Genomic DNA, 15,223 nt, shown 5'->3' on the forward strand with positions numbered 1-15,223 from the left:
ACGTACGCGCCGCACGGCGTGCGGCGCAAGTTCAGGCTCCAGCATGTATTAGACCAGCGTGTACCCGCCGTCGATGACCAGGTCCGTGCCCGTCGTGTACGTCGAGGCGTCGCTCGCCAGGTACATGTACGCGCCCACCAGCTCGCGCGGCGACGCCTCGCGGCCCATCGGCGTCAGGCGCAGCCACTGTTCGCGCATGCTCTGGTCGGCGAACTTGGTAATCTCGGTGATGGTGTAGCCCGGCGAGATGCAGTTCACGCGGCCAAAGCCGGCCCACTCGACGGCCAGGCACTTGGTCATGTGCGTGACGGCCGCCTTAGAAATGTTGTACGCGGTCTGCATCTGCGGGATGTTGACGATCTTGGCCGAGATCGACGACGTGAAGATGAGCGAGCCAAAGCCCTGCCGCTTGAAGATCAGGCCGGTGGCCTTGGCCGTGTAGTAGGAGCCGTGCAGGTCGACATCGACGACCTTGTGCCACTCGGCGTGGTCCGGCGGGTCGAGCACGGCGCCGCCGGTCCAGGTGATGCCGGCGTTGGCCACGACGATGTCGAGCACCTTGAACTTGGCGAGCGCGACCTCGAACGCGCGGTCGATCGCGGCCGGGTCCGTGACCGGGCAATGCACGGCGACGACCGTCACGCCCGTGCGCTCGGCCAGGGCGGCCGCGGTCTGCTCGGCCGCGGCCGACGAGTTGTAGCCCAGCACGATGTTGGCGCCGGCCTCCGCGAACGCCTCGGCCACGGCCAGGCCAATGCCGGCCGACGCGCCCGTGATCAGCGCGGTCTTGCCCTTGAGCGAGAACAGGTCGAGCGAGTTGGCGGTCAGCGTCGGCGGTGTGCGCTGGACCGGGATTCCTGTGGCATACGTGGTAGACATGGTGGGCGGTGCTGCGACTCAGCGCCCGCGCCCGCGTCTTAAATGGCTGCCGGGCCCGGCCAACGTGCGCGGCAGGCCGCCGCGGGGGCGCTGCCGGGCCCCGCCTAGCGCTTGCGCTACTATGGTGCTGGCCCTGGCTGCTGCCACGGGTCCGGCGCGCGCCGGGGCCCGCGCCTCACCGCCCAGCCTGCCTACGGGCGGTCGTAGACGGTGATTGATCCGCTGCGGCTGCGCGCGAGGCGCGACCGCCGCGCCGGGCGTGACCCGGGCGGATACAGGGCTAATTTGGGCCATTTTGCCTATTGATCCGATATATGCTATTCGATGGCCGCGCTAGGGACGAGCGGGATGGATGTTAGCCATATGAAGCTAGTCTGTCTCGAACGTGCATGCGGGGTCCTCGTGACAAAGTCTACCCGAGGCGGGGTCTGCGTGCTGCCTAATTCGGGGCCCGCCGCCGCGGCCTGCCGTGGGGGCCTGCGGCGGTGCGGCGCGGCTCGCGGCGGTGCATGTGGCGGCGCAGCCGTTGCCGGCGGCCTGCCCGCCGCGCACGTGCCGAGGCCGGCCGGCCGGCCGCAGCCGTCCGGGCTGGCGAGCGGCCCGGCGGGCCGCCAGGCCCGGCGGGCAGCCACTGAGCCGCCTCCGCCTACGCTCTGGCCGTCGTGGCTATCCCGCGATTGCCCGCGGCGGCCGGGGCAGCGCTCGGGCAAACTCGCCAAAGAGGCTCTTTGCAATATTCCCTATTCTCCCCATATGCCTTTTTCGGCCAAGGCTCCGACATCACCCCAGCGCGTTTCGGGCGTGTTCCGGGTCCGCGACCCCGGAGCTCGCGCGCCGGCACCGACAGACAACGGCCAGGGCTCGCGGCTGCGCGTCCCCGCCCGCGCACGTATATATTCCGGCGGCGGCCCCAGAATCCGGACAGCTCGCCCGCCATCGCCACCATGACTCTCGCCGTCGCCGCCTCCAAGCCCAACCTGGGGCTGTTCACCAACCCCAAGCACGACCTGTACGTGGCCGAGTGCGCGCCGGCGCCGGCCGAGCTCGTGCCCGGTCCCGGCGAGGTGATTGTGCACGTCCAGGCCACGGGCATCTGCGGATCCGACATCCACTTCTGGAAGCACGGCCAGATCGGCCCGACCATGGTCGTTCGCGAGGAGCACATCCTGGGCCACGAGTCGGCCGGCACGGTCATTGCCGCGCACCCGTCCGTGACGACGCTGGCGGTCGGCGACCGTGTCGCGCTCGAGCCGGGCGTGCCCTGCCAGGCGTGCGACCTGTGTCTGACGGGCCACTACAACGGCTGCCCGGACGTCGCGTTCAAGTCGACGCCGCCGGTGCCCGGCCTGCTGCGCCGGTACGTCAACCACCCGGCCAAGTGGTGCCACAAGATCGGCAGCATGTCGTTCGAGTACGGCGCGCTGCTCGAGCCGCTCTCGGTCACGCTCTTCGGTCTCGAGCGCGCGGGACTGCGCCTGGGCGACCCGACCGTGATTCTCGGCGCGGGCCCGATCGGCCTGATCGCGGCGCTCTGCGCGCGCGCGGCCGGCGCCACGCCGCTCACGATCACCGACATCGACGCGCGCCGCCTGGAAGTCGCGCGCAGCCTGGTGCCCGGCATCCGCACGGTGCTGGTCGAGCGCGGCATGACCCCCGAGGCCGCGGCCGACGCCATTGTCGCCGCCGGCGACGGCGTGCGGCCGCGCGTCGCCCTCGAGTGCACCGGCGTCGAGTCCTCGCTCGCCGGCGGCATCTACTCACTCGCGTTCGCGGGCGTGTGCTACTGCATCGGCGTCGGTGCCACGTTCCAGAACATCCCGTTCATGCATCTGTCGGTGAACGAGATCCGGCTCGAGTTCCAGTACCGGTACTGCAACACGTGGCCGAAGGCGATCCGGCTCGTCAACAGCGGTCTGATCGACTGCTCGTCCATCATCACGCACCGGTTCGCGCTCGAAAACGCGATGGACGCGTTCGCGACCGTGGCCGACCCTAAGTCGGGCGCGGTCAAGGTGGTCATCACCGACGAGTAGGTAGCGCAAACATAGACTGCGTGACTGCTTTCCAAGTGCCGACGCGCGCCGGTGTGCTGGGTCGCGACGCGGCCGATCGGCGCGGTGGCTGGCCGTGGCACCCCACCGTGGCGGTGTGGCGCCCCGCACTCCCGCGGCGCGGGAGCGCGGCCGCATCGCTGCGCCGGCCGCATCGTGGCTGCGTCTGGCTGGCATCTGGCTGCCGCCCGACCGGCGCTGGACCCCCGCGCACCCCACACCGTCGCGGATCGTCGCTGGCGTTTGCGCAAGCGCTTGCCACGGCGGTCCTGACGGTGCCAGCTCGGGGGCGCCGCGTAGTTTGTGTAACATGAGCGGTCCCGTGATCGCTGGGCCCCGGACCGAGTCCGGACCCCGGACCGGCGGCGGCCGGCCCAGAGTGCGCCGCCGGCGCCACTATTCGCCGCACCGCCACGCGGCCCCCGGCTTCTGGTTACCCAACCGCTGCGCTGGCGCGCGCCGCCCGGCGTCTGGCGCCGCGCACGCCGCTCTAGCCAACGTGTCGCGCGCCAGCCTGCGTTGTGCGCGCTGCGCGCGCTGCGCCGCTGCGGCGCGTGCCGTTGCCCTGGCTCCGCAACAGGCCACCGGCGCGTCCCCGCACTGGGGTAGTACCCCTCATTTTGGAAGTCAAACCTAATTCATCCCAACCAAAGGGTCGCACAGTTTATGTTGCCTCTTTCGGCCTCGCGCTGCCTTAGGGTTCAGGTGTCTCTCTTTAACCTTTCATCGCTCCGCCGTCGGTTCTCGTCGGCCATCCACCTCCACGATCTCCCTTGCTACGAGGACCACCACACGCTCCTCCGCTCCAGACCATCGCCAGCTTGCGGACGGCCCGGCGACGCTACCAGAACCCGTAAGCCGGAACCCGCTGTGCGCCGCCGTCGCGCCGCCACACCCCCGTGAAATCGCCCCGGTCGCCGCCGAGCCCGTTCGGCGCCGTCTGCTCCGAGAGCACCGTTCCGGCGGCCGACCCGCCTAGCCGCCCGTCTGCTGCGGCCACGGCCTCAGGAATGTCCGAGGTCCAATTGTCTCTGCCGCCGTCGCTGCCGCCGGCGGCCCCGGCCGCCCCGGCCGTGACCGCCACCGGCACGGCCCGCCGACGCATCTCGCGCGCGTGCGACCAGTGCAACCAGTTCCGTACGCGCTGCGACGGCAAGCTGCCGTGCAAGCGGTGCTCAGGTACGTGTGCGCGCGGCCGCGCTGACGCCAGATCTCGTCCTACACTGTGACTACGCCCGCCAGCTGAAGAAGCGTGGCAAGGGCAGCAACCGGTACGCATCCACGTCGGTCGGCCGGACGGCCGCTGCACCCGCGCTGAGCCCGAAGCCGCTGGCACGGCCGCCGCCGACGTTCGCCGAGCCGGTCGTGGCCAACACGTCGCCCAACAGCTCGCTGGATAGCGCCGCAGACGACGCCACCATGGCCGACATTGCCGGCATGCACGCCGACGACGGCTCGCTCGTCAGCGGCTCGCCGTTTCTATTTGGCAACTTCCAGCTCAAGGACAGCACGAGCCTGCTGACCGGCCTGGAGGGCTTTGTGCCCGAGCTGTTTACGAAGTCGGCCATGGGCTCACCGAACGCGGCACTGTTCGCGGCCGCGTCCGGCCCACAGTCGCCCCGCCAGGTCTACAAGCTGCCGTACGCGACCGCCGGCCCGACGCTGCACCAGGGCGGCTTCGGCGGCCAGTCGGCGCCGCCCCCAGCGCACATGGCCGCGCTGGCGCCGCCGCCGGCTCATCTCAGGGCCGGCCCTAGTCTCGGCCTGGGCGCGGCCAGCTCCGGCGACCACGTCTACCCCGTCCTGCGCCCGATCCTGGACGACCTGCACTTCATGGCGCCGTCGCTGGCAGCAGACCTGCTCGAGGTCTACTTCTCCAACACGATCTACGGCATCGCGCACTTTGTGCGGCGGCCGTCAATCCTGGCCGTCGACAAGCCCGCGCGCGAGTGCTCGCCTGCGCTGCTGTTCTCGTTCCTGCTCGTGGCCGCGCACGTGTCGGACCACCCGGCCATGACGGCGACGCCCACGTCCCGGGCCATGATCGTCGACCGACTCAAGGAGCTGACGCTGCACTACCTGCGGCCGCTGGAGCACTCGAACGAGAGCGGGTCGATCGACGACGTGATGGCGTACATTCACCTGGGCATCATCTCATCGGCGTCCGAGTTCAAGGGCGCGTCGCTCAAGTGGTGGCACGCGGCGTGGGGCCTGGCTCGCGTGCTCAAGCTCAACATCGAGAACACGGCGCTGGCAGAGCAGGTGCGCGAGGAGCGTCGCCGTACGTGGTGGCTGCTCTTCCTTGTTGACCGGCACCTGTGCCTGTGCTACAACCGGCCGATCTCGGTGCTTGACTGCGAGTCGACCGAGCTCTTCCGACCGATCGACAACGACGTGTGGCACTCAGACGTCGATCTGATTCCAGCCGAGATGGATCCGACGCGGATCAAGGGCCTCTACTACCAGGTCACCGGCCCGGACCTGTTTGGCTACTTCCTGCCGCTGATGGAGCTCCTCGGAGGCATCGACGACCTGCACCAGCTGGAGCTCAACCCGACGCTGCGCGCGACGCCCGAGCTGCTCGAGCCGCTGCGCCGGCGCGTCCGGTTCTACCTGGACGCGTTTGCGCGGTCGCTGGACGCGTACGACGAAGAGTGCTCGGCCAAGGAGAACGGCGGCAGCGGCGCGCGCTCGCGGCTGTCGCCGAGCACGGCCGCGGACGACGAGCTCGGCGCAGGCGGCGCGCACACGGCGTCGCCGGGGACGATCGCGCGGCGGCCGCTGACGTACGGCAACTGCTGGAAAGAGTACTGCCGGTGCCTGATCCACGTGTTCCACATTCTCGTGGCCGGGTACTGGGACCCGATCGACCTACTGGCGCTGCCGCCGACTATGGTACTCGACAGCGAGTTTGCGAGCGTCGTCGGGCATTCGCTTGAGGCGGTCAACTGCATCAAGCGGATCCTGGACGCGGACCAAGACCTGCGCATCATACCGTTCTTTTTCGGCATCCAGATGCTCCAGGCGAGCTTCACGCTGCTGTACCTGGCAGACGTGCTCGGCGGCGAGGACGTGCGGCACGCGTGCGAGACGATCGTGCGCGCGCACGAGGTCTGCATCGTCACGCTCAACACCGAGTACCAGCGCAACTTCCGGCAGATCATGCGGGGCGCGCTGCAGTCGATGCGCCACGACCGTCGGTTCCGCCACCGGTCGCCGCTGCTGGGCCACGCGCACGACCTGGCCGGCACGTACGCCTCGGGACCGCTGGCGGCCTCGGCCAACGTGGCGGCGATTGCCGGCGACATCCAGCAGCGGTACATGCAGATCTACGGGCCGGACGGGGAGGCGCCCGACGACGGCCGGTCGGCCGGCAAGGACGCCGACGACGGCCGCCGCCGCCGGCTGGACCTGCTGGCGCTGTACCGGTGGGGCCCGGGCGGGAACGGCCTGGCGGTGTAGACGCCGGCAGCCTGGAATGTATATCAGATAATTTTGATCGGACCATGTGGCGGTGTGGCGTTGCGGCGGTGTGCCCCGCGCCCGTATTGGGCGCTCCGGGCACGCGCCGGCCGATCGGCGGCCCGCCTGTGACAGCCGGCTATATTGTCGGGACGGTGTTCGCCGTCGCCAACAGAGCGGTGCGCTACGCGGATGCGGCTAGAGCCGTCGGGAGCAGTGTGGGGTCGCGGGGTAGACCCGGCGCGCCGGTAGCGTACGCAGGTTTTTCCGCGCCCCGTTGCGGCTAGCGCAGTCAAAATAGCAAAACATGTATTCGGCCAGCTCACTCGATGTGCTTCTCGTCGGCCTTCTCGACGTCGCCGGCCAGCTCGGCGGCCTCGTCGTCCAGCCGCGTGCTGCCGACCTTGGTCCGCCACGCCGGCGGGGCGCCCGGCTTGAACAGCTCGTCGATCTCCTCGAGCGTCTTGCACGCGGTTTCGGGGAACGTCAGGAAGATGTGGACAAACATGACCATACAGAAGACGCCAAAGATCAGGAACGTCTTGTAGCCGATGTCGTTGAACGCGGGCGGGACGTAGAACGCGAGCGCAAAGTTCATGGCCCAGTTGCCGGCGGCAGCCGCGGACATGCCCTTGGCGCGGATGTAGAGCGGGAAGACCTCGGGGGAGTAGATCCACGCGGTCGGCGCCCACGTCAGCGAGTACACGAGCACGAACAGGTACGAGCACACCATGACCGCGCGCGATGCGCCAAAGTTGTTGGCGAGCGTGATGTGGATGTTGGAGTTGCCTCCGACCTCGTCGGCGTACTCGCCGTACGTGGCCAGGATGCCGCCGACGGCGAAGATGAAGGTGCCCATGCCGAGACTCCCGATGAGCAGGATCAGCCGGCGGCCGGTGTGGTCGATGTAGAAGAGCACGGGCAGGGTGAAGACCAGGAAGATGGCGTACTGGACCGAGGACGCGATCAGGTCGGCGTTGCCCGAGAGGCCGGCCATCTGGAACACGTAGACGACGTAGTACATCATGACGTTGCCGCCCGCGAGCTGCTGCCAGACCTGGGCCATGATGCCGACGATCGTGCGCCGGTAGTTGTCGCGCGTGAAGAGCTCGAGGTAGCTCGAGTTCAGGCTCGACTCGAGCTCGACGATCTCGCGGATCTCGATCAGCTCGGCCAGCACGATCGGGTCCTCGCGGTTGCCCTTGGCCTGCACGTTGGCCAGGATCTCGTGGCACTCGTCCCAGCGGCCCTTGGACGCCAGCCACCGCGGCGACTCGGGGAACATGGGCAGCAGCAGGATGAGCAGGACCGCGGGCACGATCTGCACACCCCAGGTGATGCGGAACGACGCCGTGCCGTCGATGAACGAGCAGCCGTAGCCGACAAAGTACAGGATCAGGATGCCCCACTCGATCGCCCACTGCTGGATGCCCATGACCTTGCCGCGGACCTCGCGCTTGGCGAGCTCGGCCAGATACACGGGCACCTGCGACGACGTGCACCCGACACAGAGCCCGTTGAGCACGCGGCCGACGATGAGCATGGCCACGTTCTGCGCGGCGCAGCATATCACCGAGCCCGCGATCCACAGGAAGCACGACAGCTGGATGGCCGTCTTGCGGCCGACGCGGTCGCTGACGGCGCCCGAAATGAGCGCGCCGAGCAGCGACCCGGCCGACATGCTCGCCGTGATTCCGCCCTGGAGCGTCGACGACGGGTTGTGGAAGTAGTCGATGTACTGTGTCGTGCCGATGATGGCCGACATACTCGAGACATCGAAGCCGAAGAGCGAGCCGCCGATTGTGGCGACGGCAGCCGTCAGGTACGTGTTGTAGAACTTGGGCAGACGCATGTTGGCCGGTGCCGGCTACTGGCGACGGCTGCGGTTTTTAAGGCGCGTCCGGGTCGCGGCCAGGAAGAATCGGATAATCTGGCGGGCGCGGCGCCCCGGGCCAGGCGTTTGCTAAGTGCATACGATCGCCACGAAAAGCGCGAAAGTCGGTTCGACACGGACGCTGCCGGGAGCCTGGTCGGGCTAGCGCCGGTCTTGGGCCGGCTGGGGGCCGGGGGCCGGGCCGGCTGGGCGCGAGGCTTGTCCGGCTGGGCCACCCGAGGGTTTCCGGCGCGGGGTAGCGAGTTGGAGGTGCGGGGTGCTGTGCCGATTTAGGCGGGGGAAAAACCATGTTCCTGCTTGGCGTTGCCGTGGCAACGCAGCCGCACAGGCCGCACGCCCGCGCCGCATGCCGTGCGGCGCGCGCCGCTGGCCCTGCCCGCAGGGCACCGTGGACGGAGCCGCCGCTAGACTGGTGCACAGCCACACAGGCCGCGCCGCCACTCGACGAGGGGCGCAGTCCTGCCCGGCCAGCCGCACGGAATGCGGCGCGGCGTTCTTGGCTGCCGCCCGGCCGCGTCGCCCGGACGCTGGCCCAGGCACTGCACGCCGCACTCCGTGCGGCTTAAGCCACCGCTCGGACGCGCCACTGTGGCGTGTCGCACAAGACACACTGGCCGCTTGATCCGCTTGATCCGCTTGATCAGCTTGATCAGCTACGCAGCCCAGCAGCGGCGCCTTCTAGCACCAGGCACCATCGGCCGGCCACCGGCGGCAACCAGGGCCAGCGATCCATCAGCAGCATCGACCATGGATGCCGGACAGCGCATCTAGGCGCAGACGCACGCCTCTGACGTGGCCGCACTGGCCGCTTGACAGCATGCCGCAGGCGCTGGCAGCGACGCCTGCCTGCGACAATTGCAGCCGTGCCGTGCGTGCATCGTGCAATGCGCGCGGTGCGTGCGCGCGCTGCCGCGCGCACGCACCCAGCGATCGCGCCGCAGCTCGCCGCGAGTGCGCCAAGCCGCACAGCGTGCGGCTCAGACGGTGCGCCAGTGAGCCGCACAGCGTGCGGCGCACGGCCCGTCCGCGGCCGCATGCAGCCGCGGGAAGTCCGTGCAGGGGCTTATCCAGTCGTGCGTTGCCGACACTCTGACGAGCGCTTGCGCGATAACGGATAAGCCGTGGGGCCGGCCGGTGCCCAGGGCCGCTCCGGCCAGGCGGTCTGGCAGCCACCGGCGTGGCCACCGGCGTGGCCGCGGCGTGGCCGCCGCCGCAGCCGCCTGCACCGTGCACCTACCACCCGACGGCCGCGGCCTCTTGGCAGCCTCGGGGACCGCTGGCGCGTCAGTCCGTTTTGGGTGGCAAGCGCCGACCTGCGTTGGTCGGGGCGGACTACTTGGCGCGGTTAGGTGATCGTCTGCACGATAAGTACAAAGACCGCGAAGGCAATTTTCAGCCGAGGACTCTATCGGCCGACCCGATCTGTCGGTATATCTAGCGGAGCCGTCCCCGAGCGCCTGTGAGCACCCATTCCCTGTGAATCGGAGTCGCTCTAGCCGGACGCGCGCAGATCACGATGGTTCTCTGCTCCGATAGCGAGGGCTGGAGGCTCTTCTCGGCCGACTATCTCAACTTCACGCCGTGCGTGCTCGAGGCGGCGCTGCCGCTGGCCGTGGGTGCCGCGACGGTGGCGACCGCGGGCACGCAGATCTGGCGCCTGGCGCAGAGCCCGCGCGTGCGGCTGCCGCGGCAGTGGCCGCTGCACGTGAAGCTGGTGCTGCTGGCGGTGGTGGCGGCCGCGCAGACCGCGTACGCGCGCGGGCTGGCGCGGACCGGCGCCGGCGACGTCCGGGTGGCCGGCGCGGCCATGGCCGTGGCCGCCACGGCCACGGTGGCCGCGCTGGTGCGGCTCGAGCACGCGCGCGCCCCGCACGCGACCGCGGCCGCGCTGTTTGGCCTGCTGGCCGCGCTGCTGCTCGGGCTCGCGCGCACGTGCTCGCTGCTGCAGCGCGAGCTCGAGCAGGCGCACCCCGAGCTCGTCGCGACCACGGTCGTGGCCAACGTGGCGCTGGCCGCGCTGCTTGTCGGTAAGTAGGAGCGCGGGCGCGCTGACCGCAGTCGAGGGCTACGTCTCGTCCGGCGACGACGTGTACGCGCCCGTCGAGGACACGAGCGAGGGCGTGCGGCTCGACCGCAACGCCAACGCGTTCTCGCGGCTCACGTTCTCGTACTTCACGCCGCTCATGATGGCCGGCTACCGCGACTCGCTCACGGAGGACGACGTGCCGGCGCTCGACGAAGCGCACAAGACGGCCGTCGTGCGCGACCGCTTCGACCGCGTGTGGACGGCCGAGACCGCGCGGCGCGCGCCGTCGGTCGTCCGCGCGCTCGTGCGCGCGTACTTCCCGGCGTACCTCGTGGCCATGCTCTTCCGGCTCCCGGCGGACCTGCTCGCGTACGTGCAGCCGCTGCTGCTGCGCCGGCTGATCCTCTTCGCGAGCACGTTCGCCACGCCCACGCCGCGGCCGGCCAGCGACGGCGTCGTGCTCGCCGCCGGCATGTTTGCGACCGCCATCGCGCAGTCCATGTTCCGCCAGCAGTTCATGAACATCTGCTTCATGGTCGTCATGGACATCAAGTCCAGCCTGACGTCGCTGATCTACAAAAAGTCCATGCGGCTGTCGAACGACGGCCGCATGGCCAAGTCCACCGGCGACATCGTCAACCTGATGGTGGTCGACATCGCCAAGATCCAGGACTTTGTCAACTTCTTTCCGGGCATCTGGTCGAGCCCGATCCAGATCGCCGTGTGCCTGGTGAACCTGCACGCGCTGGTCGGCAACAGCATGTGGTCGGGCGTGGCCATCACGGTGTTCACGATCGTGCTGAGCACGTACATCTCGCGGCTGACGCGCGCGCTGCAGAAGACGCAGATGAAGGTCAAGGACCAGCGCACGCGGCTGACCGGCGAGATCCTCGTCAGCATCAAGTCGATCAAGCTGTACGCGTGGGAGCAGGCGTTCATCGACCGGCTGCGCGAGATCCGCAACAACGCGGAGCTCGTGAACCTGCGCAAGAAGGGCTTCCTGCAGGCGCTGATCAACTTCATGAGCGCGTGCACGCCGTTCATGGTCTCGTGCTCGACGTTTGCGTTCTTTGTGTGGACGTCGCCGGCGCCGCTGACGATCGACATCGTGTTCCCGGCGGTGTCGCTGTTCGGGCTGCTGACGGACGCGCTCACGAACCTGCGGCAGGCGGTGACGCAGTGGTTCGAGAGCGCGGTGTCGACGCAGCGGCTGCACGAGTTCCTGCTCGAGCCGGAGCTGCAGGACGACGCGGTGGCGCGCGCAGACGTGCCCGCGCCGTACTCGGACGCGGCGCCGCGGCCGGCGGACGTGGCCGTGGCCGTGGCCGACGGCACGTTCGCGTGGTCGTCGGCCGCGGCCGCGCCGGTGCTGGCCGGCGTCTCGTTCGACGCGCGCGTGCGCGACTTTGTCTGCATCGTCGGCCGCGTCGGCTCGGGCAAGAGCGCGCTGCTGCAGGCGCTGCTCGGCGACATCGTCAAGGTCCGCGGCGACGTGTTTGTGCGCGGCCACGTCGCGTACTGCGCGCAGAACCCGTGGATCATGAACGGCACCGTCAAGGACAACATCCTCTTCGGCAAGCGCTTCGACGCCGAGTTCTACCAGCAGACCGTGGCCGCGTGCGCGCTGGTCGACGACTTTGCCGTGCTGCCCGACGGCGACGAGACCGTCGTCGGCGAGAAGGGCATCACGCTGTCGGGCGGCCAGAAGGCGCGCGTGTCGCTGGCGCGGGCGGTCTACGCGCGCGCGGACGTCTACGTGCTCGACGACCCGCTCTCGGCGGTGGACCACCACGTCGGCAAGCACATCATCGACAACGTGCTGAGCCGGCGCGGGCTGCTGGCGTCCAAGACCAAGATCATGGCGACCAACTCGATCCCGGTGCTGGCGTACTCGGACCGCATCCTGATGCTCAAGGACGGCCGCATCGCCGAGACGGGCGTGTTTGCGAGCCTCGTGGACGAGCGCGCGTCGGCCATCTACCAGCTCATCAGCGAGTACGGCCACGTCGGCGCCGAGGACGCGTCCGACTCGGACACGGCCGTGGAGGGCGGCGACTCGGTGGCCAACTCGACGACGATCGACCCGCTCGAGGCGCTCGACACGCTCGACCCGCTCGACCCGCTCGGGCTCGACGACCCGCTGGCGACGGCGGACGAGCTCTCGGACGAGGACCTGCCCAAGCGCGCGTTCGGCCACAAGCTGCGCCGGGCCAGCACGGCCAGCTTCCGCAAGCCCGCGCTCGCCGACGACGGCCCGGCGCGCAAGTCCGGCCAGAAGCGCGAGCACTCGGAGAAGGGCCGGGTCAAGCTCGCCGTGTACAAGGAGTACATGCAGGCGGCCAACACGGCGGCCGTCGTGGCCTTCGGCCTGCTCGTCATCCTCTCCAACGCGCTCTCGGTCTCGGGCAACGTCTGGCTCAAGCGCTGGGCCGAGGCAAACTCGGTCAGCGGCACCAACGCGTCGATCTCCAAGTTCCTGAGCGTGTACTTTGTCCTGGGCATCTCGTCCGCCATCGCGTCGCTGCTGTACACGCTGGTGCTCTGGCTGTTCTGCACGATCCGCGCGTCGCGCGTGCTGCACGACAAGATGCTGCTGCGCGTGATCTACTCGCCCATGTCGTTCTTCGACACGACGCCCGTCGGCCGCGTGATCAACCGGTTCACGGCGGACGTGTCGCGCGTGGACGAGGGCCTCGCGCGCGTGTTCTCGAACTTCTCGGTCAACCTCTTCCGGGTGGTGTTCTCGATCGGCGTCATTGCCGTGGCCAACCCGGTGATCATCTTCCTGATCGTGCCGATCGCGGTCGTGTACGCGTACTGCCAGCGGATCTACGTGTCGACGTCGCGCGAGCTCAAGCGCATGATGAGCATCGCGCTCTCGCCGATCTACGCGCACTTCCAGGAGACGCTCAACGGCGTGAGCACGATCCGCGCCTACCGCCAGGACCGGCGGTTCACGTTCATCATCGACGCGCACAGCGACTTCCACACGCGGTCGTACATGGCGTCGCTGCTGGCGCGGCGCTGGCTGGCGATCCGGGTCGAGACGCTGGCGGCGCTGATCATCTTCGCGACGGCGCTGCTGCTGATCGCGGCGATCGCCACGCGGCGGCTGTCGGCGGGCCTGCTGGGCCTGACGATGAGCTACGCGTTCCAGATCACCGAGGCGCTGGGCCGGATCGTGCGCATGACGGTCGAGGTCGAGCTCGCGACGGTCTCGGTCGAGCGCATCCTCGAGTACGTCAAGCTGCCGTCCGAGGCGCCGCGCGTGATCGAGGGGCACCGCCCGCGGCCGACGTGGCCCGAGGCCGGCGCGGTCGAGTTCCACGACTACTCGACCCGGTACCGCCCGGGGCTCGACCTGGTCCTGCGCAACGTGTCGCTCAAGGTGCGGCCCGGCGAGAAGATCGGCATCGTCGGGCGCACGGGCGCCGGCAAGAGCTCGCTCACGCTGGCGCTGTTCCGCATGATCGAGCCGGCCGGCGGCTACGTGTCGATCGACCGGCTCAACACGAGCACCATCGGCCTGTACGACCTGCGCTCGCAGCTGTCGATCATCCCGCAGGACTCGCAGGCGCTCGAGGGCTCCGTGCGCGACAACCTGGACCCGGGGCGCGCGTACACGGACGAGCAGCTGTGGCACGTGCTCGAGCTGTCGCACCTGCGCGCGCACGTGGCCGGCCTCGACGGCGGGCTCTACGCCAAGATGCTCGAGGGCGGCTCGAACTTCTCGGTCGGCCAGCGGCAGCTGATCTCGCTCGCGCGCGCGCTGCTCAACTCGTCCAAGGTGCTCGTGCTGGACGAGGCCACGGCCGCGGTGGACTTCGAGACCGACCACATCATCCAGGAGACGATCCGGACCGAGTTCAAGGACCGCACGATCCTGACGATCGCCCACCGGCTGAACACGATCATCGACAGCGACCGGATCGTGGTGCTGGCGGGCGGGCGGGTGGCCGAGTTCGACACGCCGCAGCGGCTGCTGGCGGACCCGGGCTCGATGTTCTACGCGCTGTGCAAGCAGGGCGGCGTGGTGTGAGCCGCACGGCGTGCGGCGCCTGCCGCTGCGCCGCACGCGCTGCGGCGCGTCGGAACTCCCGCGCACCGCCACCTGCGCCCCGCCCGCGGCGCAGCACCCACGATAGCATCCTGGCCCCGCCAGGCAATACATCTGCCCACTATCGACCCCAGCCTGTCATTGGCAGGACCAACCCGCCTAGCCGGGCGCGTCGCAAGCCCCGACAAGCGTCTTGGCATTCCTGTCTACGCACGCGTCGCCGCGGCCCCCAGTGGCCCCCAGCGTAGTTGCGGCCCGCTCACCGCCGCAGGCTAGCACGCTTCCAGCGGCCTCCACCGCGCTCCCGCCCTGCCAGTGGGTTCCAGCCCGGCCGCGGTCGATAACACGGGTCAGCGGCTAGCACCGGCCATGGCCCAGGCGCGGGCCGGCGCGCGCTCAGACAAGGCTTGGCCGGCACGGCCCATGGCGGTGTCGGCGTCGCGGGCGCTCCCATCGGCTTTTCCGACGGTTAGGTCTTCGGCTGCCGCCGGCCGCCCGATGACTGCAAGTCATGGAACGGCGTGACTCGGTCGCTCACGGCTGACATACGATTGAGTCAGGCGGCAGCTGCGGACAACGCCCGCGCTGCTAGCCACTTTGCCATCCGCTGCCTGTCCGCCGGCGCGGCTAGTCTGTGGCCACCGCGTGACTAGCCGCTAGCCAGCCGACCGCCCTAGCAACCCGGCCTGGCTCGTAGTCGCTCCCAGCCACGGCCGCAGCGATTGGACTAGCCGGCGAGTGGGCCGTGGTCGCGCAATCGCTATCGACGACCGAGCTCGGGCGCGCAATTGGGCCGGCCTGAGCGCGCGATATGACCTGGCCAGGGCGCGATAAGCGCACGCGGCCGCTCGAGC

General features: G+C 69.5%; 5 protein-coding genes across 5 annotated transcripts; 3 read left to right on the plus strand and 2 right to left on the minus strand.

Moving 5' to 3' along the window:
• Positions 1-30: 30 nt before the first annotated feature.
• Positions 31-955, minus strand: V1510DRAFT_410044 (uncharacterized protein). The gene has a single exon (XM_066932654.1). It carries the CDS (start codon positions 877-879, stop codon positions 49-51), a length of 831 nt encoding a protein of 276 aa, XP_066791451.1. The 5' UTR covers positions 880-955; the 3' UTR covers positions 31-48.
• Positions 956-1,634: 679 nt separating this feature from the next.
• On the plus strand, positions 1,635-2,942 carry V1510DRAFT_410046 (chaperonin 10-like protein). The gene has a single exon (XM_066932655.1). It carries the CDS (start codon positions 1,824-1,826, stop codon positions 2,910-2,912), a length of 1,089 nt encoding a protein of 362 aa, XP_066791452.1. The 5' UTR covers positions 1,635-1,823; the 3' UTR covers positions 2,913-2,942.
• Positions 2,943-3,669: 727 nt separating this feature from the next.
• Positions 3,670-6,699, plus strand: V1510DRAFT_427936 (transcriptional activator xlnR). The gene is made up of 2 exons (XM_066935234.1): positions 3,670-4,109; positions 4,141-6,699. Exons 1-2 carry the CDS (start codon positions 3,941-3,943, stop codon positions 6,390-6,392), a joined length of 2,421 nt encoding a protein of 806 aa, XP_066791453.1. The 5' UTR covers positions 3,670-3,940; the 3' UTR covers positions 6,393-6,699.
• Positions 6,700-6,707: 8 nt separating this feature from the next.
• Positions 6,708-8,555, minus strand: V1510DRAFT_410051 (general substrate transporter). Its single transcript, XM_066932656.1, has one exon. It carries the CDS (start codon positions 8,242-8,244, stop codon positions 6,715-6,717), a length of 1,530 nt encoding a protein of 509 aa, XP_066791454.1. The 5' UTR covers positions 8,245-8,555; the 3' UTR covers positions 6,708-6,714.
• A 1,247-nt stretch (positions 8,556-9,802) lies between these two features.
• Positions 9,803-14,351, plus strand: V1510DRAFT_400771 (P-loop containing nucleoside triphosphate hydrolase protein; the record flags this gene model as incomplete). Its single annotated transcript, XM_066931977.1, has 2 exons — positions 9,803-10,313; positions 10,345-14,351. 2 exons carry the CDS (start codon positions 9,803-9,805, stop codon positions 14,349-14,351), a joined length of 4,518 nt encoding a protein of 1,505 aa, XP_066791455.1.
• Between the last annotated feature and the right edge of the window lie 872 nt (positions 14,352-15,223).

Source organism: Dipodascopsis tothii (genome assembly GCF_038497935.1).
Source record: "Dipodascopsis tothii strain CBS 759.85 unplaced genomic scaffold V1510scaffold_2, whole genome shotgun sequence".
In the NCBI taxonomy this organism is placed as follows: domain Eukaryota; kingdom Fungi; phylum Ascomycota; class Lipomycetes; order Lipomycetales; family Lipomycetaceae; genus Neoaidaea; species Neoaidaea tothii.